Here is a 22,457-nt window from a genome sequence, read left to right on the forward strand (position 1 = left end):
TAGAAATTAAGTTTTTGATTAGTCCATTTCATTTTGTGCATATAGATTTTTCCAAAATAAATAAATAAATAAATAATTCGTTTAAAAAGATAACTTATAACAACACACAAAATTAAATATATTATAAGTTGACATTTGCAGTAGCAATGTAATGTGATTAATATGGCGAGAACCAATGATTTTGAAAAAATAAATTGATGTATTGTTCTGCTTCATAGGCAATGTCATTTTTCCCCGAGTAAATTGTGACTTTTAATTTGGTCTGAAATAGTGTTGATTTATTATTTTTATTGCTTCCATTCAAGAAGTATTAAAAACATGTAGAGGTGTGGTTGCGGCCTGTGACCACTGGAGGGAACCAAAACACTCGTGAATATTTGTGACAACAATCAAATTCAGGAACGTCATCTCAGAGTTAAAAGCTTATTAAGACACCCGGTTACTACTTTCAAAAATAAGACGCCCAAACTCGAGCCAAGCGCAGATACGCGCCGTGATTGTGGTCATGTGACGTTTAGTCAGTAACACATCTTGCCGCGACATTTCATCTTTGGAAGCTCAGGCCGGAAGACTGCGAGGCGATGATGATGCGGTAAATCAAGTGAGTTTAATGCTTTTAAATTTGTGTTTTTATGAGATTTAAATGTGGGGTTAAGATATTTTCTTTTCTTTTTTTTCATGTTGTTACTTGTTGCAGCTGTTCACCCGGAACATGATGTGTGTGTGTGTGATTTTTCTTCATGGTGTAACAGTTAGCAAGTGAGAGTAACTTGCTTACAAACGAAGGTAAGTTAGCCGGTGTAAGCTAACTGGAGTGGCTAACATCAGCGGTTAGTTCGTTTGCTAATCTTCATTTGACCAGTGCCTGTTTACAAGAGTTAACTGTGAGAGTGCAGCAGCGATCCTGGTGATTATTTTCTGCCTGTCTTGTTTTGTTTTTTAACACTGGTTGACAGGAGAAAGTTAGCTTGCTAGCTTGTCACACAGATCCTGAAGTACCGTGAGACAGTTGTTTAGCAGAAGTGAGGGGCGGGGGAGTCATGGGGTCTGAAATTAATAAAACTAATTTTAATATGAATTTTAAAATCCTTTAAAGATGCGCTGTTTTGACGTTGATGAATGCATTTTCCTAGGCAACTAGACGACTCATGATACTTGTTTACTTCTACAAATAGCTGAAGACAAGTGAAACTCAGTCACCGTTGGCTGACCGTGATTCACGGTTTAACAATGGCCCAATGGTCAAACTTGTTTTCCCTCTTTACAAGCAATTATTCTGCCGGAAATATAATGTCAGAGTGTAATCAGCCTTTATTATCTGTTCTCGTACTGAAATACACAGGTAATTAAATGTGCATTTTAATTAGTACGCTGTATACCTAAATCTGAGTCTTACATAACATCAATCATCATTCTGCATCATGTTGCAGCAGCACAAGATGTTTGTCTCCACAGAAGATACACAACAATCTGTGCAGTGCAGGGTGTAGCCTCAGTGTGATGAAGTTGGTTGTGTTATGATAACATCTCTAGAGACATGAGCTGTAATGTAACATTAGTAGAGGACTGTTGTCAAAAAAAAGAACCTGTTTAGACTGTGGTTATTTATATTTAGAGGAAATAAGCAAACTGTGATGCCTTTAATAAATGGATGCAGTAATGCAACAGTTGTGAGAGTCTGAGCCGATACTGATATCAGTGTTTAAAGAAACAATTTGACTGAGAACTATGGCTAGACAATTTTCAGTTAACAAAAACTGTGCAATTTTCAAATTGCAGGAAGGGCGATATGTGTGTCGAAATACAGTTTTGAATTAAATATTGTCATGCATGTGTCTGCAGAGACATCCTGGCCTACACATCATATTCTACAAACTTAATTTGTACAAATCCCTGCAAAAATCCCATCATAATCAGTTTAATGTTTTTCAGTGAAAATGAGAATAATAATGTAAAAATGATCATTGCCTCTAATGTCGCAAATCATATCACAGTTGCAATATCAGGGAAACTGATTGCAGTTACATATTTTTTCATAATCATTCAACCCTACTGATAGCTGGTGCTATTTTCTTTTGTTTGGTTGTGTTTTGTTGTTGTGGTTGTTCATTTTGTTGTATTGGTAGTTATTCCCCCTTTTCTGCCAGGGATTGAAAGAAATCTTCATTAGAAAAAAAAACACAGCACCTGTTGCTCTCTTGTGTCATACCAGAGTTGCATTAATACAGCGGTTTCATATCAGAAATAGCAGCTGGGTATGTTAGCTGCTGTGCAACACAACATTTAGTGAGTGCAAAATTTGTGCGACATAACAGATAAACATCAGTCACTTCCATCTTTGAATGTCATCTTGTTTTGCGGTTGCAGTGAACAATGCAAATGTCAGCAGATAAATCAGTGCATCCTTACAGAAGCTGTTTACATAGAAAACTTTTTTTTTTTTTTTTTTTTTTTTACAATGAAGTAGCATCAAACTGTATTTTTGTCTCATTAACCTGAAGAAATGGCCTGTGGAGAGGTGAGGAGAGTCACGAGACTCCATGCAGAGCAGCTAGAGTAGTAAAGGATATTTCTCCTCAGCTGTTTTTATTGCAGTTGAGCACACAATGTGCAGACTGGTGAAAACAAAGCTATAACTCCTCTCTAGCATAAAATGTTTTTTTTTTTTTTTTTGTTTTTTTAACCGGGATAGCTCTGAATAATTCTGATCAAGATTAAAAGTTTTGAAATACTGGCCCCAGGACACTATTTGGGGTTAATAGCCCCAAATAGCTGCCTGATGCAGTACTTGTATTAAAAAAGACAATACAGTCTTCCTCTTTCAGAACCAAAAAAAAAAGAACTACTAAATATTACAAGTATAGTCCACCAACTTTCTTTCTTGTTGCAGGGGGAGTTTCCTGTCTCACCGCAGGAATGCCGGGTGGAGACTATGGGGAGCTCGGGGGGAGCCTCCCTGCCATCGCCTCCTTGAACGCCTCCTACTCTACGTCGCTGTCCATCCCGTCCCCATACCTGTTTGTGCCGCCGGCGGAGCGCAAGGCCATCTCTGACGTCCGCCGCACCTTCTGTCTCTTTGTGACGTTCGACCTGCTCTTCATCTCCCTCCTGTGGATTATCGAGCTGAATGTGAGTTTTCACTGACGTCCGACACACAGAAGATGTTTTGGGTTTTGTTTGGTTCTGTTCGCTGTGCAGCAGCAGTGAGTTTGACTCTCTGTTCTCCTGCAGATCTCCAGTTCGATCAAGGACAGCTTAGAGACTGAGGTCATCCATTATAACTTCAGGTCTTCCTTCTTTGACATCTTTGTAAGTGGATCAGTCCAAGTCTGTGTACATTTAATGTGATTTCAAGGTGGAATAATGGCAGTGCATTGGTGTGCTCTGAAAGCTTTGACCTCTCAGTGACCACTTGAGTGGGGTTGTATGAGTTATTTATCCACAGTCGATGGTGGTCAGCAAGCCCTCAGTTCTCAGCAGCAAGAATACAGGATCAGCAATATTAAGACAATATTAGTTTAAATCTGGACTATATGTGGCAATATCGCAATTGCATTATTAGTCAAAATAATTGCAATTAAATAATTTTTCAAAACCATTCAGCCCTAATTCCTGCTTGGTCACGATGTTAGTTAGAAGACCATCTACTGTAGGTAATGCACTGACAATGAATTAATACCTCATATGACCCTGAATTTAAAAAAAAATCTGAAATATCCCTTTAAACCTGGTCTTGTAGTTCATTCTAGTTCTCTTTTTCCAGGCTTATATTGTTATATAACCTGATTTATAGTATCTGAATGAGCTGTCAAGGTCAGTCACATGTCTGCATTTATTGACTCAGGAGGAGAAAATGTTGGCCTAAGTCAACACGTCTGCAACACATGATAACAGTAAATGCTTGAGGACGTTTTCCTTTTTTTGTTCCTTCCTCCTTGTCACAGCTCCTCGCTGTGTTTCGCTTCCTGTGTCTACAAGTGGGTTACGCTGCTTTTCGGTTGAGGCACTGGTGGGTTATTGCGGTAAGCGAGTCACAGTCCAACGCACACGCTGATGAAATACCGTAAAATCTCTTTATTTATTAGTAGATGCGTAAAAAGAATCCTAACGCAAATCTAAATCCTCCGTCCTCCACAGGTTACCACTCTAGTGACCAGCGTCTTCCTCGTGGTCAAGGTCATCATATCTAATGTGAGTGCTCCTCCACCCCTCTACCACCTCTGTACTTTCACAGTTTTGTGTGTGTGGGTGGTGCAAATATATCAGTCAAAACCACAGAAGCCTTTTGACTTGTGAATTTGTGGCGGTTAATTGCTGTCTGACCAGATGACTAGCTGTTTGATGATTTCACTGTTTAATGCAACACAGACGATGAATGACATTTTCTCATCTGTCAATTGTCAGACAGTTTTACAGCTCTCTGTGCTTTTGATGACGGGGAAGTAAATTAACATGAGATGCAAGCGCCGCTTCTGTTCTGGAAGTTGTTAAGTACTTTTGATACCCTGCAGCTTCTAGATGACACGTTTTCTGTCTCTGCACAGCTTCTGTCTCAGAATGCCTTCGGCTACGTGTTACCTATCACTTCATTTGTGGTGGCCTGGCTGGAGACCTGGTTCCTCGACTTCAAGGTTCTCACTCAGGAGGCCGACGACGAGAGAGGTGCGAGAAACATTCCTGACGTTTGAACACGACTCGACAAAAATGTGCTCTTCTTTTCCAACCGTTTTTCTCTGTCTTTGATCGCAGCCTACCTAGCGTCGGTGAATGCAGCCTGCGAACGAGCCCCCATGATCTACCCCCGAGCTGTCTCAGACGGACAGTTCTACTCTCCACCTGAATCTGTGGCAGGTGACGTCTGCTTGTCTGTCATAGATCTGTTCTTGTTTAATCAGCCTCAACTACCGTCTGTGCCTGTACCTCAAGAGTTCACAGTACAGGATTTCAGCCCTGATTGTCCACCCAATAACAGATTTTGGAGATTGCAGGATGGTTGCAGAGATTGGAGAGCTTGCAGGATAATTATAGCAATAAATTATCCTGCTATTTTTTTTTCTTTTTCCTAGTGTGTTTTAAAATGAAAAAAAAAAAAATTAAGGAACTCAGAGACTGTTCTGGCAAAAACTTTTTTCACCTTGTCTCTCAGGGATTCTGTATAAATAACTAATGTTATATTATTTTGCACAACAGACACTTCATATCCAAGACATTAGTTGGTCTGGGTCTGTGAGACAGTAACATGTCACACGCTGATGCTTTAGTATAAATAAACCTAATGCCACTTCCTCTTGACAGAACTTGTTAAGTGTTACGCTTCTGTTGCTGATCAGTCATGTGTGATGAAAAATCTCAATTATACAAAGCAGACAGTTGCATAGTGTGAATGTTGCAGCTATGTGACAACTTTTCAACAAATTCACGTTTCAAAATTTGAGCCACGATTTGAGTTTTGTCTTTTAACTTGTGTGTGCAGGTTCTGAAGAGGATCTGGATGAGGAGGGTCTTGGTCGCAGAGCTGTCACTGCACAGGTACCTTCATCACTGTGACTGCGAGTCTTTATACTCCGCTCTACTCCTCAGCCAGACATAACTGATGATTTTCTGCTTTCTCTCTCTTTCCTCCTCTCACTCTTGTTCCAGGAGAAGGAGTATGTCAGACAAGGTCGCGAGGCCATGTCTGTGGTAGAACAAATCCTCTCCCAGGAGGACAACTGGAAATTTGAGAAAAACAATGTGAGTGTGTGATTTGGCTTCAGTGTATTTGATTTAACCAATAGAGAGGTGTCTTGTCTGTCAGGTTAAGGACACCTTAGCTTTCAGTAACTTCTTGATGCTTGTGCACAACCTGTGTTTGACAACCTGTGATTGATTGATTTTAACCGATCAACCAAATGTTTTTAAGGGATTTTTTTAGGGTATAGTATTTGCATCTGTATTGGAGAGGAAGTGCCGAATCATTCATGATAATATTTTTATTTTTTATGATAAAAAAAAAAACATGCTGTAATAATGGCAGTTTTACAGCTTGACAGAATGACATACTGTTACACACAGCGACAACGGGCGTGGCTGAAAGTAACAGTAACATGGCTACCGACTCCACGGTGGAGAAGTCGTTTCCAAAAAGGGAAGCACTTGAAGTGGCGCGGAAGTGGTTTGATTACAAAGACCAGGAGCCGTATTCATAGTCAGTCTGAGAACGTTCTCACAGAACCCAGAAACTTTTATCTTAGTGAGGAGGTGTGGTTGACCAGGTTGCTAGGTAAGACGCATTCTTTTAAATAGTGTGATTGTCTGATCCAAAAAAGAAAGGAAGAAAGAAATGGGACTGGCACTTGACCCATGGTATAACTATTTTATATAAAGAATATCTCCTCGTCTGCAAAATGTTTGAAAACACAGACCTGCTTGTTCAGCAGCCTTTTCACATGCTGATAGTTGTTATATTTATTCTCCTACATATATTTGTCATGCTGGTAATTTCAGTTCTTAATCTATTTGATATTAACGAGGTGTGTGGGACATGCAGTGGAAATGATTTGCCAAATATTTTAGCCTTGCAGTCACATTCATTTCTGCTGTTATTGCATTGGGTGGGAAATTTATCTGTCTTTGTTGGGCTTTATTTTCTTTACTAAAAGGATTTTGTAACATTGTTAGGAAAAGTGCTATATATATATTAGCATTATTATGTGAGCACATCTCTAATGAGATCGACCACAAACATTATCCCTGCATGATCTAATCTGTAGTATATTATTAAAGTGTAGAGACTGTTTCTTTCATCTTTTTGTCCTTCCGCTATTTTCTGAAACTTTTAGAGCTCTTCAGAGTCCTCCTCCCTGTTCCCAACAGTTTTCACAATTGTTTCTTTTTTTAGGGGCTAAGATGCTTTATGAATTACTAGAATCTAGTCTTAACTGCTCGGGAAATTCCTAGAAAACATAATTCTAAAAAACTTTCTTAGAATTTCATCACGAGGAGCAACTCTTTGTTACTGACTAACAAACTGATATCACCACCTCAAGCAAAGGCACCGGGGAGAGCACGAGGAGAGACAAAAAATATGCAAGAAGAACTCAGTAGCTGTTGTGAGATCTAAACCAAAAATGTTTTGGGGTATTTGTCATATTGTCAAGTATATTGTTATCACAGAAATATCTTATCATGACATTATTTGAGGGCCAAACCAAAGGGTCCAGTGAGCCACAGGACACTGTCTGGGAACCACTGAGCTGAAGCAGCATTGTTTGTTTAGGTTATGTTGAAAAAAAAAATTACTATCCTGTTAAACCCTCATGGGTCTCGTTTAGTAGCTTGTTGGGGCAGATTTCTCTACTTCAAGTGCAGTTCTTTGCTAATATGAAGAGGAGTTAGATATCTGTTTGCCTGTAAACACGAAAATGAAACCAAAATATTTTAGCGATGTGTAACAAGATCCAACATGAAAAAAAATCTTGCCGTACCACATAGTTCACAGCAGGGATGGTTTCAGTTTATTTATAGGTCAACTTATGTATTTCTGAATCTGAAGTTTTTAATTTCAAATAGTTAAATAGTTGATCACCAATAAAATAATTCTGATCAAGTGACTATTCTCTTACTGTAGTTTTCCTCAGATACACTGAGATGAAAGTGAAGCATGATGATACTGACTGTACTTTGTTTTCTCGTCAGGACATCGGAGACTCTGTCTACACCCTGGAGATTCCCTTCCATGGAAAGACTTTCATTCTCAAGGTACAGCAGCCCTTTGTGTATTCATTGTGAAACTTCAAACCATACAATAGTGATCCAAATGAAACATGCCGAGACCCTCATTTCCTCATCATGCGTTTAGACACGTCTCATGATAACTGACGTTTGAGCCGTATCACATGAATTTCCCCAAATTTGTAAATTTTTCAATCTGTTCACTCCCATATTCAGTCTCAGTGTATTCTCAACCTTTGAAGGGCGTAGTGATGAAATATGTGAGACTAATGGGGTGTTAAACTAAGTCATACATTAAAGAGACTCCCTAGTGCCGTTCCTCTAGCTTCAGAGTGACTGAAGTCACATTTTAGCGTTTGTAACTTAATACAAACAGAAGTCTATTCACTGGAAATCTTTTTTGCTCTGTTTTTCGAGGATTTGCAGTTATGAGCTGTGGAGTTGTTACTGTAAATGATAAACAAGGCCTGGCCACAACCTTTTTACTTTTAGACTAACATAATAGGCACCTTAACTTACACAAATATTAACAAGAGAGAAAACAATTTTTTTACACTTCTCCTTAATTTATAATGAACCTGCCCTGTGTTGGTTTTACGCACTTGTGCAATATATGATGTTCCACTTCTTCGATAAAATGAGTCAGAAACTGCTGTACTTCTGCTGCACTGAACCCCCACTATTCATTAATATGACTGTGCCTGAAGATTCAGCACTACAGTAATAAAAAAGTAGTCTCCTCAAAGTTTACAACAAACTGCCTAAAACAAGCCAACTAGATGCAGCAGCAAAAGTGCAGTAATTTAATTTGCAAAGTAATTTGTAAAGCTGTAATGTTTTTTTTTAACAGTAAATAGTGAGGTAATCCATTTCATATGTTATATTTGTTTAATAAATATGCAAATGCAAATTAGATGGTGATCTGCATGAAAAATAAAGAAAAAGAAAAAATGGCTATAATAATTATCTGCTTAGTGATTCATTTGACCTGGACAGATGTGATCGCTATAAGAGTTTTCCAGTGTAGCATGAAACCGATGACGTGCACGTTCATTATACTGAAACAAAAGTTGTAAAAGCATTGCTGCAAAGTGCTGCAAAGTTTAGCTTTTATAGCATCAACAAATACATTTATTTAAATGCCATTTTTATTTTGTGTCACCGGTCTGTTACTGACAGTGGAATCATCATCTTTCCCTCACCTTTCAGCCAATCACAGTCCCTGTCACACTACTACCAGTTTTTTAAGACAGTTAGTTTCTTTCAGCTGAAGCAGGAACAAAACAATCCCAAAGTAACTGTAAAGCAGTCAGTAAGATTCTGCTACAAATAAACACAGGAAGACAGTTACTGACCTCTCATTTTACAAGCTGCCACCTTCCTGCTGAGCTGACAGGTGAGGCAGGTTTGTGCATCTCTATTTTCACTTAAAAGTTAAGCATCAGTTATAACAGAGGTTATCTGGTTAATATAGAGGTGCATCCGCAGTGTGTTGACTCTAAAAGTGTTCCTCAAAGACAGACACACGACTCTGTGAGGAGCATAACACACACAGCGTTTTATTCTGGAGCTAGCTAGTTAGCTGGGACAGGCTGAGGGCATGTGATTGGCTGAAAGGTAAGGGCGCAGTGAAAACTCTACTGTCATAAAAAGTGATATCATGAAATAAAAAGATAATAAGTAAACAAAAATGTTAAAATATATGTATGGACAAGCATGATATGACATAATCATCACTTATAACCCACTGGAAATGTGTGGTGGTGTCTATATCTGCAGAAACGCTGACCTCTGTCTGTATTTCCTAATTTTTTCTCATATATACATGTATAAACCACAGTATTGTGTAAGTGTGGAAATTACTGTCTCAAGATCATCTGTGCAAACAATTGTCCGGGAGTCCATTATGTCTTATGATGCAGAAGGAAACAACATGATTGGATTTTCCAGCAGGGGGATGATTATAAACGGCCATGACTGCTGGTTTTGACATCATCTATACAGGATACAATTGGTTTTTGGCATCCCATAACACAAACCAGTGCCTGGGGAGATCATATGAATGACAAAGAAAAGAACAGAACAGAAAAAGTGGCTAGTTTTATTTCAGTTCAGACAGACACGGTGAAAATAGGCTGGATAGCTGAGAAAATGTCTATATATTTTGTCAGTTTTTTTGATATTCTCCACACTCTTTTGTTTCTCGCGCATGCTGTGTATTCTTACCATTATTCTGAAATAATGGCACATTTCTTGTAGACTTGACTCACAGCTGTTCGCATACTTGTTTTTGAAGTGCGTTGTTATTTTTGTTCAGGCCTTTATGCAGTGTCCAGCTGAGCTCGTGTATCAGGAGGTGATTCTGCAGCCAGAGAAGATGGTCCAGTGGAACAAAACCGTTTCCGCCTGCCAGGTGACGACTTTGACTCTCTTTTATGTCCTTTTGAACATTTTTCATAGTTTAGTTGTGTCGTGCCAAAGTCTAACCGTGCTCTCTGCCGTCTCCTCAGATCCTTCAGAGGGTTGATGACAACACTCTGGTATCATATGATGTCTCCTCTGGAGCAGCAGGGGGAGTTGTGTCTGCGAGGTACGTCAGTAGAGCGTACAGCAGGCTTCTTCTTTACATTTTCTGTCTTTCTGTCTTATTCTGCAGGTCTCAGATAAAGCTAATTGATTGAAAGATTGATTTCTCTTCCTTTAGGGACTTTGTTAATGTTCGGCGGGTGGAACGCAAACGAGACTGCTACCTGTCTGCTGGCATGGCAACCGACCACGAAGCCAAACCTCCGAGCGGTCGCTTCGTCAGGTCAGACCAAGCCCCTAGCCAGATCAGTAAATTAGAGCATCATATTGATTCGATGAAAGTGCAGCTCTGTTAGTTTGATTTCTTTAACTTTTCTGTCTTCTCTGCCCAACTTTTATTGCCGGGCTCAGGGGAGAGAACGGTCCGGGAGGATTTGTGGTCCTCAAATCCAGCAGCAATCCGTCCGTCTGCACCTTCATCTGGGTCCTCAACACAGACTTGAAGGTGCATGGTCATTACGTTTAAGGCTTTCTGTTCGGATTGTCTGCATTTATAAAAGGGGCTGTTGAAGTATAAAAGGGTTTTTAAACATGACAAAATCTGCAATTATGCAAGAAAACAAAACATATTTCATGTGAGCAAAAGACGTAATACTCACTTTTTGTCTCCACCAGGGCCGACTTCCCCGCTACCTCATCCACCAGAGTCTGGCTGCCACCATGTTTGAATTCATGACCCATTTGCGTCAACGGATCGCCGAGCTGCGGCCCTCTCTCCGCTCCCACCACCACACTTAAGATCAGGAGAGACGTGTAACTGTGCCACAGCTGATTTAAGAGGTTTCACTAATGCTTTCTTTGAGTGAACCAATGGGAGTAGCGGCACCCTTGTGATGCATCTGAGCTGAAGGGGATGCGCCACCCTAAACCGAGAAGATTGCACTTCTACGCGTAGGAGACCCGTGACCTCACACTCACCACATTTCATTCACAGGAGAAGAGGAGCAGTTTGGTTATCAGAGACGATGTTTCTCCTCATACGTAAATTTAAATGGTGTTTTTTGAAGCATGATCACATACGTATGTTTATGTGGACCTGTAACTGTTTTGCTGTGTTCTCACTGTGCAATGAGACCTGTGTTTCCTGAATCTGCCAAGTCATCTCGTGGCGGCGTGGACATTGCTGAAACAAGCAAACCAGGATGAGGATATAAGTGATTCTCATTGTGTGGGCATCTTGTCTTGTTACAAATGAACTGATGCAACGGCATAAAGCAGCTGTCTCTCTGAGCCTTATCTTCCTCTACACATTGTTAGCCTTTGATTTGCTGCTTTAGTTTCCTGTTTTTTTTAATCGAGATTTTTTTTTGTGTGTGTATGTTTTCAGTGTACCATCTTGAATATGTTTCTCTGGTGCACCTGCCCTAAAACAAATCCACACTTCACAGCCATATTTCACACTTAATTTGAATGGTTTAAAGCACTTTCCACAGTTTATTCTCCTTTACAACACTGTGATAGATTGGGAAGGAAGTCACTCGCTGTCTAATCACCACTAGAGGGAGACACCACCGATCCACATAGTGAAGGCCTCTTGGTTTTACATCCACCTCATCCCAGCAAAACATTAAATCAACTGTCACTGAAAGTTTTTAATACTACTTCGGTTTTGCACCCCGGGATCAGCTAGGACGTCAAACCAAGAGTCGGATCAGGAGGCTGTTTTTGTCAGTCTGTGTAACAAATGCATCATCAAGCTCGGCTTAAGACGTTAATGTTCAGAAGTTAGAATGCTGTACACTTACTAAAGCTATCTTTTGTGCCAATAACCTTAAGTGGCCTTGTGGTAAAACAGCTGAACTCATTATTTGTGATCAAAACTTTCCATGGACTTAAGTACTGGCCTCCCCCTCAGGCCCTGAGACGTGAGACTGATTTGAGGGTTATCTGTCATTTACTGCATCGTGGAGCATTATGTTGTTTTTAATTACTTACTTATGTTGCTTCTAGCTTGTTTTAGTTTTGTTTTCAAAGACTGCACCTCAGTGTTACGGCTGCACCTCAGAAAATCTTGATTTGTCATCGCATATATAATGAGAACTGGCAGAAGGCTGCAGTCTGGCTATTGGTTCAAATGACTGAAGTAGAACCAAAGACATGACTTGTTCTTTCTTGTGCTGAGCTGTTCACACTTTGAAGGAGAATATTTAAGGGTGTAAGTGATGTTTTGACTGTGTTGTGGTTATCATGCACCACATCACACTCACAGCATGGCTTCGCATGGTCTTGAGGCATTTTACTTTGTAAGCCCAGATATGTCGTAGTCTGAAATGATTACTTCTTATGAAGTCCAATACTAGTTGTTATTGAGATGTAACTGGATCATTTGTCAGGATTGATTTTAGCTACTTACTGTACAGAGGGAATGTCGAATGAAAGTAATTAATGATATCAACAATTTGGTGCCTTTATCACAGCAACATTACATGTCAGCCTTTTCTTTTGCTTTGCATTTATTATTTTATACTGTTAACTCCAGGCTTGATACGTTCAGCAACAATATACCGTATGCATATTCAGCCAGTTTCTGTGTTCTTTTATAATAGTTTTTCAGTGTATGTGTCTATGGATCATTCATCAAACTTGTTAATTTAAAGCCATCACAGGAATACTGACCAACAGTTTTTAAGTCTTAATCAGTGTCTTATGTCTAATAAAATATATGAACCCATGACAGCGTTCCAGCCTCAGAACATCATTTAACTTCCAGAATAAAAAACAGTTAATACAAACTTATTGCTTTTTCTATTTTAGCCTGTTGTGCGGTTTGACAGACTGGGCTGAAATTAAGCTAGAAGTAGGCCTTAATCTGTGGTAGTTAAAACAGGGCATTTAAACAGCTTTCATGAGCGCAACTGAAGTTTTGCTCAGTTAGTCGGAGACTATGGTATCCTGGACTAAGGTAACAAAAACCTGGAATGGAATAGAAAACATGACTGATGGCAAAGGCAAAAAGAATTTGTTTAAAAAACTACTTAAACAAATTGTATTGAACCATCCAGTTACTCACAGTAAAAACCAGACTTGTCTGTCTGGCCTTTGTGCTGCGTTTTGGTCGTCTTTTAGATCCGGCCTGCCCAAAGTGGAGCCTACAGACCAAAGTTGGCCTGCCATAAGGTTTGATTTGACCCTTTAGATGTTTCTACCTAGAAAAAAACAAAATTTATTTAAAATAAGATGGCAATTTTAAGACAGGCCTGTGCAAGCTGCTTCGAGTTAGTCAATTAATCGATTAGTTGATTGAAAGAAAACTAATTTCCAACTATTTTGATAATCGAGAAATCATTTATCAGATTTCAAGATCTCAGACATTTGCTGGTTCCAGCTTCTTTAATGGTTCTTGAATATAAGGACTGAATGGGTTTTAAACTGTTGGTTGGACAAAATAAACAGTCTGAAGATGTCTCTGGGAAATTATGCATTTTTCACAATTTGTTTTGGCATTTTATCGACTAAATTAATTGTGAAAACAGTCAGAAGGTTAATCAATAATGAAAACAAGTATTTGTTATATGTTATAACCTACACTGATAATAATTACGTAATGATACAAATATATTTGATTTTTTTCCCCTCACTGTGACTGCATTAGAGCAGATGATCCTGAATCACTCCACTGTAGATCCTGTCCTCATATTTTCCACCATCGGAGCCCGGGGGTGTTTATGTCATGAACAATACCCTGTTAATACCCCGTGACTTGAGCCTATGTCACATGCGTGACAGCCTTACTGTTGTAAAAAGGCCGTAAGTGAACTTTTGATAATTAGGCAGGCTTCTGGGTCCCGTGTGACCTCCACTTTATGGTCATTATTATCCAATAGCTTCTCAGTGTTTTTTGCCATAGCTCAGCTTTTTCTCTGACAAACTTTTTGAGGATGAGATAATCCATCTGAATCCTTGAGAAATGCAAAGCAATTTTTATTTAAAGCGATTCTTATTTAACCCAAATGCAAACTTATGGTTAAGTAAGGTCAGTAACCACATAGAATGAAATTAAATAATCCTTAATTCAATGCAGCCATGGTAGATGGGATCCAGAGTGTGTAATCAGACCTACTGTTGAGGAGGAGATGTGTTGTCCTCTGGGCAAAACACAATGCTAAGGCCAAGAGACGGAGCAGCTCACATGATTGTGCTGTGACTGTCTTCTGAGGCTATGGGTGTGTGAAGATGTGTTTTTTTTTTTCTTTTTCTAAATGATGAGAAAGCAACCGGTTCACTGCGCTCATTGTCCTCCATGTAAGGCTGATGAGAAGGACCGGTCCTTGGTGCTGCCATCCGCCTGAGCTTCTCTACTCGGACAGGCTCCGGAGGACAAACCACCACTGGATGTGGAGCGTGGTCCTGAAAGATGGGAAGCTGAAAATTAGGTAGAGTTTGGGGATCAGTGCTCTGTTTTTTTTTTTTTGCTTTTTTTGCTTTTGTTCTCTGATCATTTTTACCAGAGTGGCACTAGATTAATGTGGACCACATAAATGTTGTGACAGCTGCCTTTTCTTACTTTGCCAAATCTTTTTTTAAAATATAGGCTGTGAATAAGGTCGCCTTTCTAAGGAATCTCTTCGGAGCATCTACAGAGGCAGCAGCACTGTGGAGTTATTCATACAGACCAGACTCCACTGGAATCCACTTCTCTATTGCTTGTATAAGTTGCTCTGCACTCAAAGCGCTGAAACACAGCTTCCGTCTGGATTATCTGCCATTGGGAACTTCACTGACTCTGTTCGTAACAGATGGGTTCATCTTTTAAGAGGTTCATGCAGTTCTGCTGCTGCTGCTGCTGCCCTGCTGACGGAGACGATGAAGATGAAAAGCAGCCTTTACTACCGTAAGACGACATTAGACAGGCCAGTGACAGAAAAGTTCTCCACCACTTGAATACATGCATATTGTCATTGTTATCACCCAGAGAAGAATATAGTGTCAGTGTGTCACATCTCATAAATTCTGTATGTGCTATTGCTGTATTTCTGAGTGATAACGTGCTTCTGAGCGCTTGTTTGTGTTGGCCGACCACACAGCGAGGATCCATTGGAGTACTTCAACCGCGAAGTCCAGAAGCGTCGTGATGAAGAGACCAACCTGTGGAGTACGCCAGGAGACCCCAGCCACTCGGAGAGAGATGACGACCGGGTCCTTTACCAGCTGCTGCAGGCCAGGAACAAGACCCGCATGGGATCCTCGGTATGTGAAGGAGGATTTTCTAGACCCAGAATAGAGTCTTGAGGCTTCATTCAGTCATGTTAACCTGAAGATGAAAAAAGAAACTAATAACAACTTGCCCAGCAGTGGGAAAAGAACTCACTTTTGCAAAGCTACTATCAGGAGTTTTTAACCGGTTATGAAACAGTCCCAATCTAATAATGACCTACATAAGCAAACAAACATTTTCCAAGGCAAAAGTTGTGGTGAGTAGCCACATAGAAAGAAGCAGGAGGTTTTTATTTAGATAAATTTATTTTTTATGTTATTTTTTGTGCTTATGATGGTGGAAACACTACCGCTTTTCTTCACAGGGTCTCCAAAGTCAACAAAATATAAAAGTTCGTATAGAAACTTTAAATAAGGTGAAAAAGGCTGAAAGAAAATGTTTTTTAAAAGCTTTGTCCTGTTCTTGTTTAGGGCTATCGTCGTCTGAGTGTTGACATTGAGGCCATGAGAGACACCCGCCGAGAAGTCAGAGACAAATGGCAGACAATCCTGGAGAACCTGGGTAATGCTGGACAGATGAGATACGGGAGAGCTGGCCACGTCTACATACATAACCAGAGTAACCAGAGATGGTTTGCCTCCTTTTCCAGGTTTCATGGCAGAGGCAGAGTCACTGCTGACGGTGTCCGCTGGAGCCTCACATGACCGCATGCGTAACGCCCCAGCAGCACGTGCCATGCTCAAAACACTCCACTCTGAGACCTCCATCTTCAACACCAAAGAGCCGCCACCAGAGAGATACCTCTTCATCCTGGTGAGAGCAGGGCTTTGTCAGAGGGAATCGCAGTGATAATGAACTTTGATCTCATACTAATGCTTCTACTGAGAGCGTTCTTGCTGTGACCTGGAGTTTTGGGTGAAAAAATCCCCAGAAGGGTGGTTTGATACACATCATTCATCCTATCATTAACCTATCACAAAATCCATTTTAAATATGGTGTTAACTTGATCCCTGTGCTGCGGGCCACAACAAGTGGTTCTCTCCTTGACCTCCTGAAGCAATCTTCAATCTTCTGAAGCTGAGGTGTGAAGAATCAAAGTATAAATACTTCTTTGCTGCACTTAAGTAGATTTTCCAGGTATCTGTACTTTACTCTTATACATAACATACATATATATGCACATGCACGCACATTTTAGCATAAATATCTGCTTTCTACTCCTTCTGTTTTCAAAACAGGCTTGTTACTTAATCAACTTTACTTTTTGAGGAATAATTAATCATTTTAAAAATAATTTATTTTGCATGCAATGATGCAAAATGAATTCATTGCAAATATATTGCAAATCAATTTCAAAACAAGATGTAACAAGATATATATGACATAACAAAATGTAAAAGACGTAACAACATGTGACATGATGTAAAAGATGTAACAAGACATAGGCCTGCAGGCATAACATGATGTAGCAAGATGTCACGAGACGTTAAAGACATAGCAAAATGTAAAAGATGTAATAAAATGTAACATGACATAACAAGATGAAAACAACGTAAAAAAGGTAACAAGAGGTAAAAGACATAACGTATTTCGTAAAAAATGTAGCAAGGTGTATAAAACAGAAGCTGTAATGTGGTGTAAAAGATGTAACATGATGAAAAATTAAGTAAAAGAGGTAATAAGAAGTGAAAGACATTAAATGTATGTAACACTTCCTGTTGTCAAATCCGCCTGACTGCATCAAACTTCAGTATCCAAAAATTGATTGAGTGTCTCAACCCACTGAGGTGAATCCTCTGTAGAAGTTGATATTTGGGGAGGTGATACTGGATTGGCTGTTCAGGATGTAGTGTAACTAAATGTCCTCTACTATATCTGATTATAATTGGTTTAAACATTTAGTTTAGGTTGAGTGTGTTGGACAGGTTAAGGTTCATCAAACAGTGCCACTTACATACAGCTTGGGCTGATGTGCCTCAAACTGAGTTGATTCTGATTATTACAAGTTACACTTTCATCCACTTTCTGCATTTAGTTTTTTAACTGGTCAAAAAAAAAGAATCAAGATTCTTTCGGTGCTTCAAATCACGGCCTCTGGAAGACATTCAGTCCCTTGTGGTGAAGTAGAAAACACTGTAACACCCACATTCTGACAATAATCACATTTGGTTTCCCAGCTTCAACCTCTTCTTTCTCTCCTCCTTTACCTCCTCACAGGATCGTCTTCTGTACCTCGACATAGCTGACGATTTTATGGCGAAGGCAAAGCGCTTCTATCCGCCAAAGGATGACTCTGACGAGGACACCCTGGGCCTTAAAATAAACCTGCCGCTGCTCCTGGCCAGGGTTGAGGCCATGAACGGAGGACCCAATGATACTGAGGAGGAGGAGGAGGAGGAGGAGGAGGAGGAGAGCGGAAGAGAAGATGGAAACTTGAGTGACAGATTCTGAGATCTACTGGCTGCAATGACAAAAGACACAAGGCAGGGGGCAGTAGTCATCAACCCTGGAGACTTGGATGACAGAATTGCATTGCTCTTACCTTTAAGTGTTTGTTGCCTTATACAGTGTTGCTGCTGTTTCTTGGAAGTTCAAGTCTGAACAATTTCTCTTTTCTTCTCCAGCTTGTTTCTTATGTTCTGTAAAAGTCTAAAAGGGTCTAGCAGATTTTCAGGTAAATGTTCCAGTCAGTCTTGTTTTCTGTCTACCACTGAGTTTTATCGAGTTCTTAACCCTGTTCATTGCTCAGCTGTTGTGAACCCTCAGGGTCTTGATGTTCCTCTGAGCAGAGCCTCTTGATATTTTGTCCTATGATCATCAGCACTCGTTTCATTGACTCACATGATTGGAAACAACACTGAATAAATAGCCAAGTGATGTCAGATTTTTCTTAAAGGCATAATGTGCAGCAATTTCTTAAATGACAGTGTCAACTCATATGAACATAATTCCTTTCAATCAACACTTAAGACCCACTAGAAGAGTACGGTGGTGGTTTTATCTGCAGAGACCCTGTCATCTGCCTATTCTTCCTTATTTTACCACATAATTTCACTGTACTGTTTGAAACATCGATATTTGACGTCCTGGGACGTTCTGGTGCCTTTACGAACAGCTCGGACAAATTCTACTGATTCTAACTTTTAAAAGTGTCACAAGAGTGTGTCTTTGTATAATTGATACTTTTAACTCATTAAAGTTTTTGGCTTCAAACTTTTTGGAAAGCACCGGATGGAGATTTAATGTAGCTGGTACTGTATGTTTTAAAGTGATTGCGTGAATGACCCAGGCGTCTTTTCAGGTGGTGCATGAGGGTTTTTTATCCCCTCCGGCAGTTTACTGAAAATGTGAAAGATTTCTAAACTCATGTGGCAGTTTGTGTGTGTATGTGTGTGTGTGTTCTGGTGTCTAGATCATGATGAAATAAAGCTCCAACTGAAGCCTGTTATGTGTTCAGTGTCACATGTTGGTGTGAAGCCTTCCCTGGAGCTGCCTCAAGTGCAGTAATACGAGTCTCCAGCTATTCAAGAAGCACACAAATGACAAAGAATAATGATAAAAGAAAAACTGGCGTGACTATCGGCAATATGAAACTTTGCTGAGTGGAAGTGAAGTGTGGATGGAGCGGTGATTCCACGGAAAGGGTGGCACAAGAACGACATTCCTTCGAAGTGAAACACAGAGTCTTCTTCAGTCTGTTCCTGTGTCCTCACGTGGCCCGTCGGGTGAGGACCCATGGCTGGCTAACACTCTGATCTGCAGACATGCCACATATCCTGGCCCGCCTGGTGTCTGACCATCCCACTGGGACCAGACCGGGTTGCAAGATGGATGGTGGTGATGGTGTTTTGGTGGTCAGCTGCCTCTTGTTGTTGTTATTATTGTTATGTAAGATAGACACTCCGCTGAGGGCACATGTTTGAGCACGGCACCAGCCTGCTGGCACACTGGCACACACACAAATAGCTGGTAACACTTGACTCTGTGGTGCTTGTATGAAGCACTAGAGTCAAGCTGAAGATTACAGTGCTGTAAAAAGCACTCAGATCCTTTGCTTAAAGGTACAATCTCCAACATTTTCCGTAATAAACAATATATAAATTCACATTACATAATTTCTTTCTATTATCACTTACTATAAGTGTGTGGCAGTGGCTGTATCTGTAGAGATCCTGCTCTCTGCCTGCATTTCCTTATTTTTTCTCATTGTTTTGCTGTGCTTGGTTTTACCAACCAAAAACTTTGTTGTTTGACATCCTGATGAACAAGTCCAATACCACATGGAAAAAACTCTTCTGCAAGTAAAAATCTTACATTTAAAACATCATCAAAGTAAAACTATGTAAGTATTATCAGCAAAATGATCTGAAACTATTAAAAATAAATGGAGTCATTCTGCAAAATGGTCCCTGTCAGTGTTATCTACACTGTTTAAAAAACTCCTCATGAGTTCAAGGCAGCTGCCTTCAGTAGATTATTGAGTTTTGAATCAAACTCAAACAGCAAAGTTTTGAAATAAGATAATTTAGTTTTGTTTTGGGGCGAAATTTGAGTCTTTCAGTTTTAGAAACCCCAGAAAACTGTATTTAAAAGTTAATAATTAACCACAATTCACTTTCATGTCAATGAGTTTACTCAAAAACCTGTGTGCCTTTCAGGTCCATTATATTTGCGAAAAGGCAGACATCTCTAGGGCTGATATCTCTAAGTCTCTGCAACTCACATCAAAACAAATAGATGTATAAAAAGCAGTACAAATAGGAGAAAAATATGTTTTTTTGTTTCAAGTTATCACAATAAACCAAAAAATAAACGCTGGACAAGAAAGGTATGGAATATCTGAAAAGAACCAGTAGCTGTCAGACAAATGTGGTGGAATAAAAAAATAGAATATTTGCCTCTGAAATATTAGTAGAAGTGTAAAGTTGCATAAAATGGAAATACTCAAGTACTTTATACTTATGCACTGTACTTGAGTACTTAGTTACATTCCACCACTGGAAGACTGTGTACAGCAATCAATAGAAAGTTAACTTTCCCTCAGATTCTTTTTCCTGCAAAACAAGCACCCAGTGTCAGACTGACCCGTGTAGGAGGCTCCTCTCTGTCCTCCCAAATTCATTCCTCTGTCACAAATAGATAAATAAATAAATCTGACTAGCTCAAACTTGGCCTCTCACAATATTTTACCTTATTTGCCACCTCCTGACAGGCCTGGGCTTTATCGTGCACTGGCCCCTCTCCTCCCTCTCTGCCTCCCTCCCTCCCACTCCCCGTCTCTTTCCCGGTGACAGCTCATTTAAATGTCACTTCCCAGCAGCTGTGGCAGCGTTGTTACGCAACACAAAGTTGTTCCTGGCCGGGCCCGGCTTGGTGCAGGTGGAGAGAGGAGGACGGGGGGGTGGGTGATCATTGTGACAGGGCTCACCTCATCACTGTTCACCTTTACAGACTCTCCACACCCCTGGCTTCATTAGCATAGTGTGACTCACCGGAAAACAGGAAAGAGGTGAAAGTCATCTCCTGTCCTCTTGAATTAGAATGAAAACCACAAATTGAAAGCATCACTCTGTGTCCTCTCTGCTCTAGTTTACAATCAGATTTCTCAGAGTCAAGTCGATTCGAAAGAGATATGACTTCTCAACCCTTAAGGACCTTGCATAGTGACTTATTGGGTTTCTGAAATGGCATTTCATGGTTGCCATGGTGTCATAACATGACTGCATGCATGACCTCAAGGATACAGTATTCATGCTCTCTTTTCTGAGTGACACTGAGCGATAATTTACACGTGTAATGTCACCCTGCTGAGAAGTTACAGACAGGAAATTGAAATATTGCCATACCTGACATGGAGAAGGAAAATAGCATCAGTTGTAATAGATATTCATATATGAACAGTCAGTGGAAAGGAATGCCAGTCATTTAGAACAGCTATAGATTTAATGTCATGATTTGGCACAGATTTGGGCAACAAGATTGAATATTTTTTTCATTACTACATGTGAAACTACTGTAGTTAAATCACATTTAAAGACAGTGAGTGTTGCACTAACAAAAAATTATTTAATCTCAGATTAGTTCAGTTTAGCAAAACTAGGTTTAAAATGAGAACTTGAGAACCACATTTAAAATTAAGCAGGGATCCGTTGCCCAATTCAAACCTAATCACAGTTTGGTAAATCAAAGTTTAAACCAAAATTAAATAGAGTTTAATCAATATCAATTATGCTTGCCTCCTCAAATTAAAATAACATTTTAAAAAGAGTTTGTTTGTTAGTTTGCTAGAAAATGTAAAAGAGGGAAGTAAATGTTAACGTTGGCTGCTCTGTATTCCTTAACAAAATGTGACATTGTTTGCCAGCTGAAATCAGTCACTATTCACTATATAGTCCACTACGTAGTGAATTTGCCATTTTGTAATGCTGTCCAAATGTATATTAAGAATTATTATACCCTATATAATGGATTCAAAGTATCCCACAATGCATCATGAAAAGTAGTGTACAACCACAGGTCACTAATCAAGCACTTAATACTATAATGCACCACACTGAAAGAAAAACAACAGCAGTGATGTAACTGACAGTGATCAGTGTCTGAAAGTGTTTCTTTGTGAGCTCACTATATATAATCCTCCACACTGAAATCCCTAGATGTGAGAAGGGAGGAATGAATGAGTGAATGATTTTGAATGATTTTGGACACAACCAGAATGCAGCATTGTTTGCTAGTAACCAAAAATGTCATTGTTTGCTAGCTGGCAAAAAAGAAAACGAACTAAAACATGATATAATTAAATGTTAGATTGTTTCCCAGCCAGCCAAATAGTCAGTCTGCCCAGTTAGCCTGTTCATGCTGGCTTGAAAGTGAAGCTCTAATTTTTGAGAGAAAAAAAAATCAGCCAAATTATCGACTGGAGTGAAACAAAGAAGAGATGCATCATAAAATTCAACTGGGTCGGGTCTGTCACTTAACTTAAGGCTACTTTAAAAGTTAACC

General features: G+C 39.7%; 2 protein-coding genes across 3 annotated transcripts; both read left to right on the forward strand.

Moving 5' to 3' along the window:
• Positions 1-443: 443 nt before the first annotated feature.
• stard3 (StAR related lipid transfer domain containing 3) lies at positions 444-11,755 on the forward strand. Of its 2 annotated transcripts, none has more exons than XM_084745149.1 (15): positions 444-601; positions 2,891-3,129; positions 3,232-3,309; positions 3,945-4,022; positions 4,138-4,191; positions 4,545-4,662; positions 4,750-4,851; positions 5,474-5,529; positions 5,641-5,733; positions 7,678-7,740; positions 10,031-10,126; positions 10,224-10,303; positions 10,418-10,522; positions 10,651-10,744; positions 10,915-11,755. In XM_084745149.1, exons 2-15 carry the CDS (start codon positions 2,917-2,919, stop codon positions 11,035-11,037), a joined length of 1,353 nt encoding a protein of 450 aa, XP_084601275.1. In that variant the 5' UTR covers positions 444-601; positions 2,891-2,916; the 3' UTR covers positions 11,038-11,755. The 2 variants fall into 2 exon arrangements, with proteins under 2 accessions (XP_084601275.1, XP_084601276.1); XM_084745150.1 differs by lacking the exon at positions 444-601 and adding an exon at positions 628-786.
• Positions 11,756-13,829: 2,074 nt separating this feature from the next.
• On the forward strand, positions 13,830-18,900 carry LOC146309219 (melanoregulin). The gene is made up of 6 exons (XM_084745153.1): positions 13,830-14,672; positions 14,831-15,130; positions 15,324-15,486; positions 15,925-16,015; positions 16,104-16,267; positions 17,673-18,900. Exons 2-6 carry the CDS (start codon positions 15,036-15,038, stop codon positions 17,904-17,906), a joined length of 747 nt encoding a protein of 248 aa, XP_084601279.1. The 5' UTR covers positions 13,830-14,672; positions 14,831-15,035; the 3' UTR covers positions 17,907-18,900.
• The last annotated feature ends 3,557 nt before the right edge of the window (positions 18,901-22,457 follow it).

The sequence above is a fragment of the Lutjanus erythropterus genome, chromosome 19 (assembly GCF_056507025.1).
Source record: "Lutjanus erythropterus isolate fLutEry1 chromosome 19, fLutEry1.hap2, whole genome shotgun sequence".
In the NCBI taxonomy this organism is placed as follows: Eukaryota; Metazoa; Chordata; class Actinopteri; order Lutjaniformes; family Lutjanidae; genus Lutjanus; species Lutjanus erythropterus.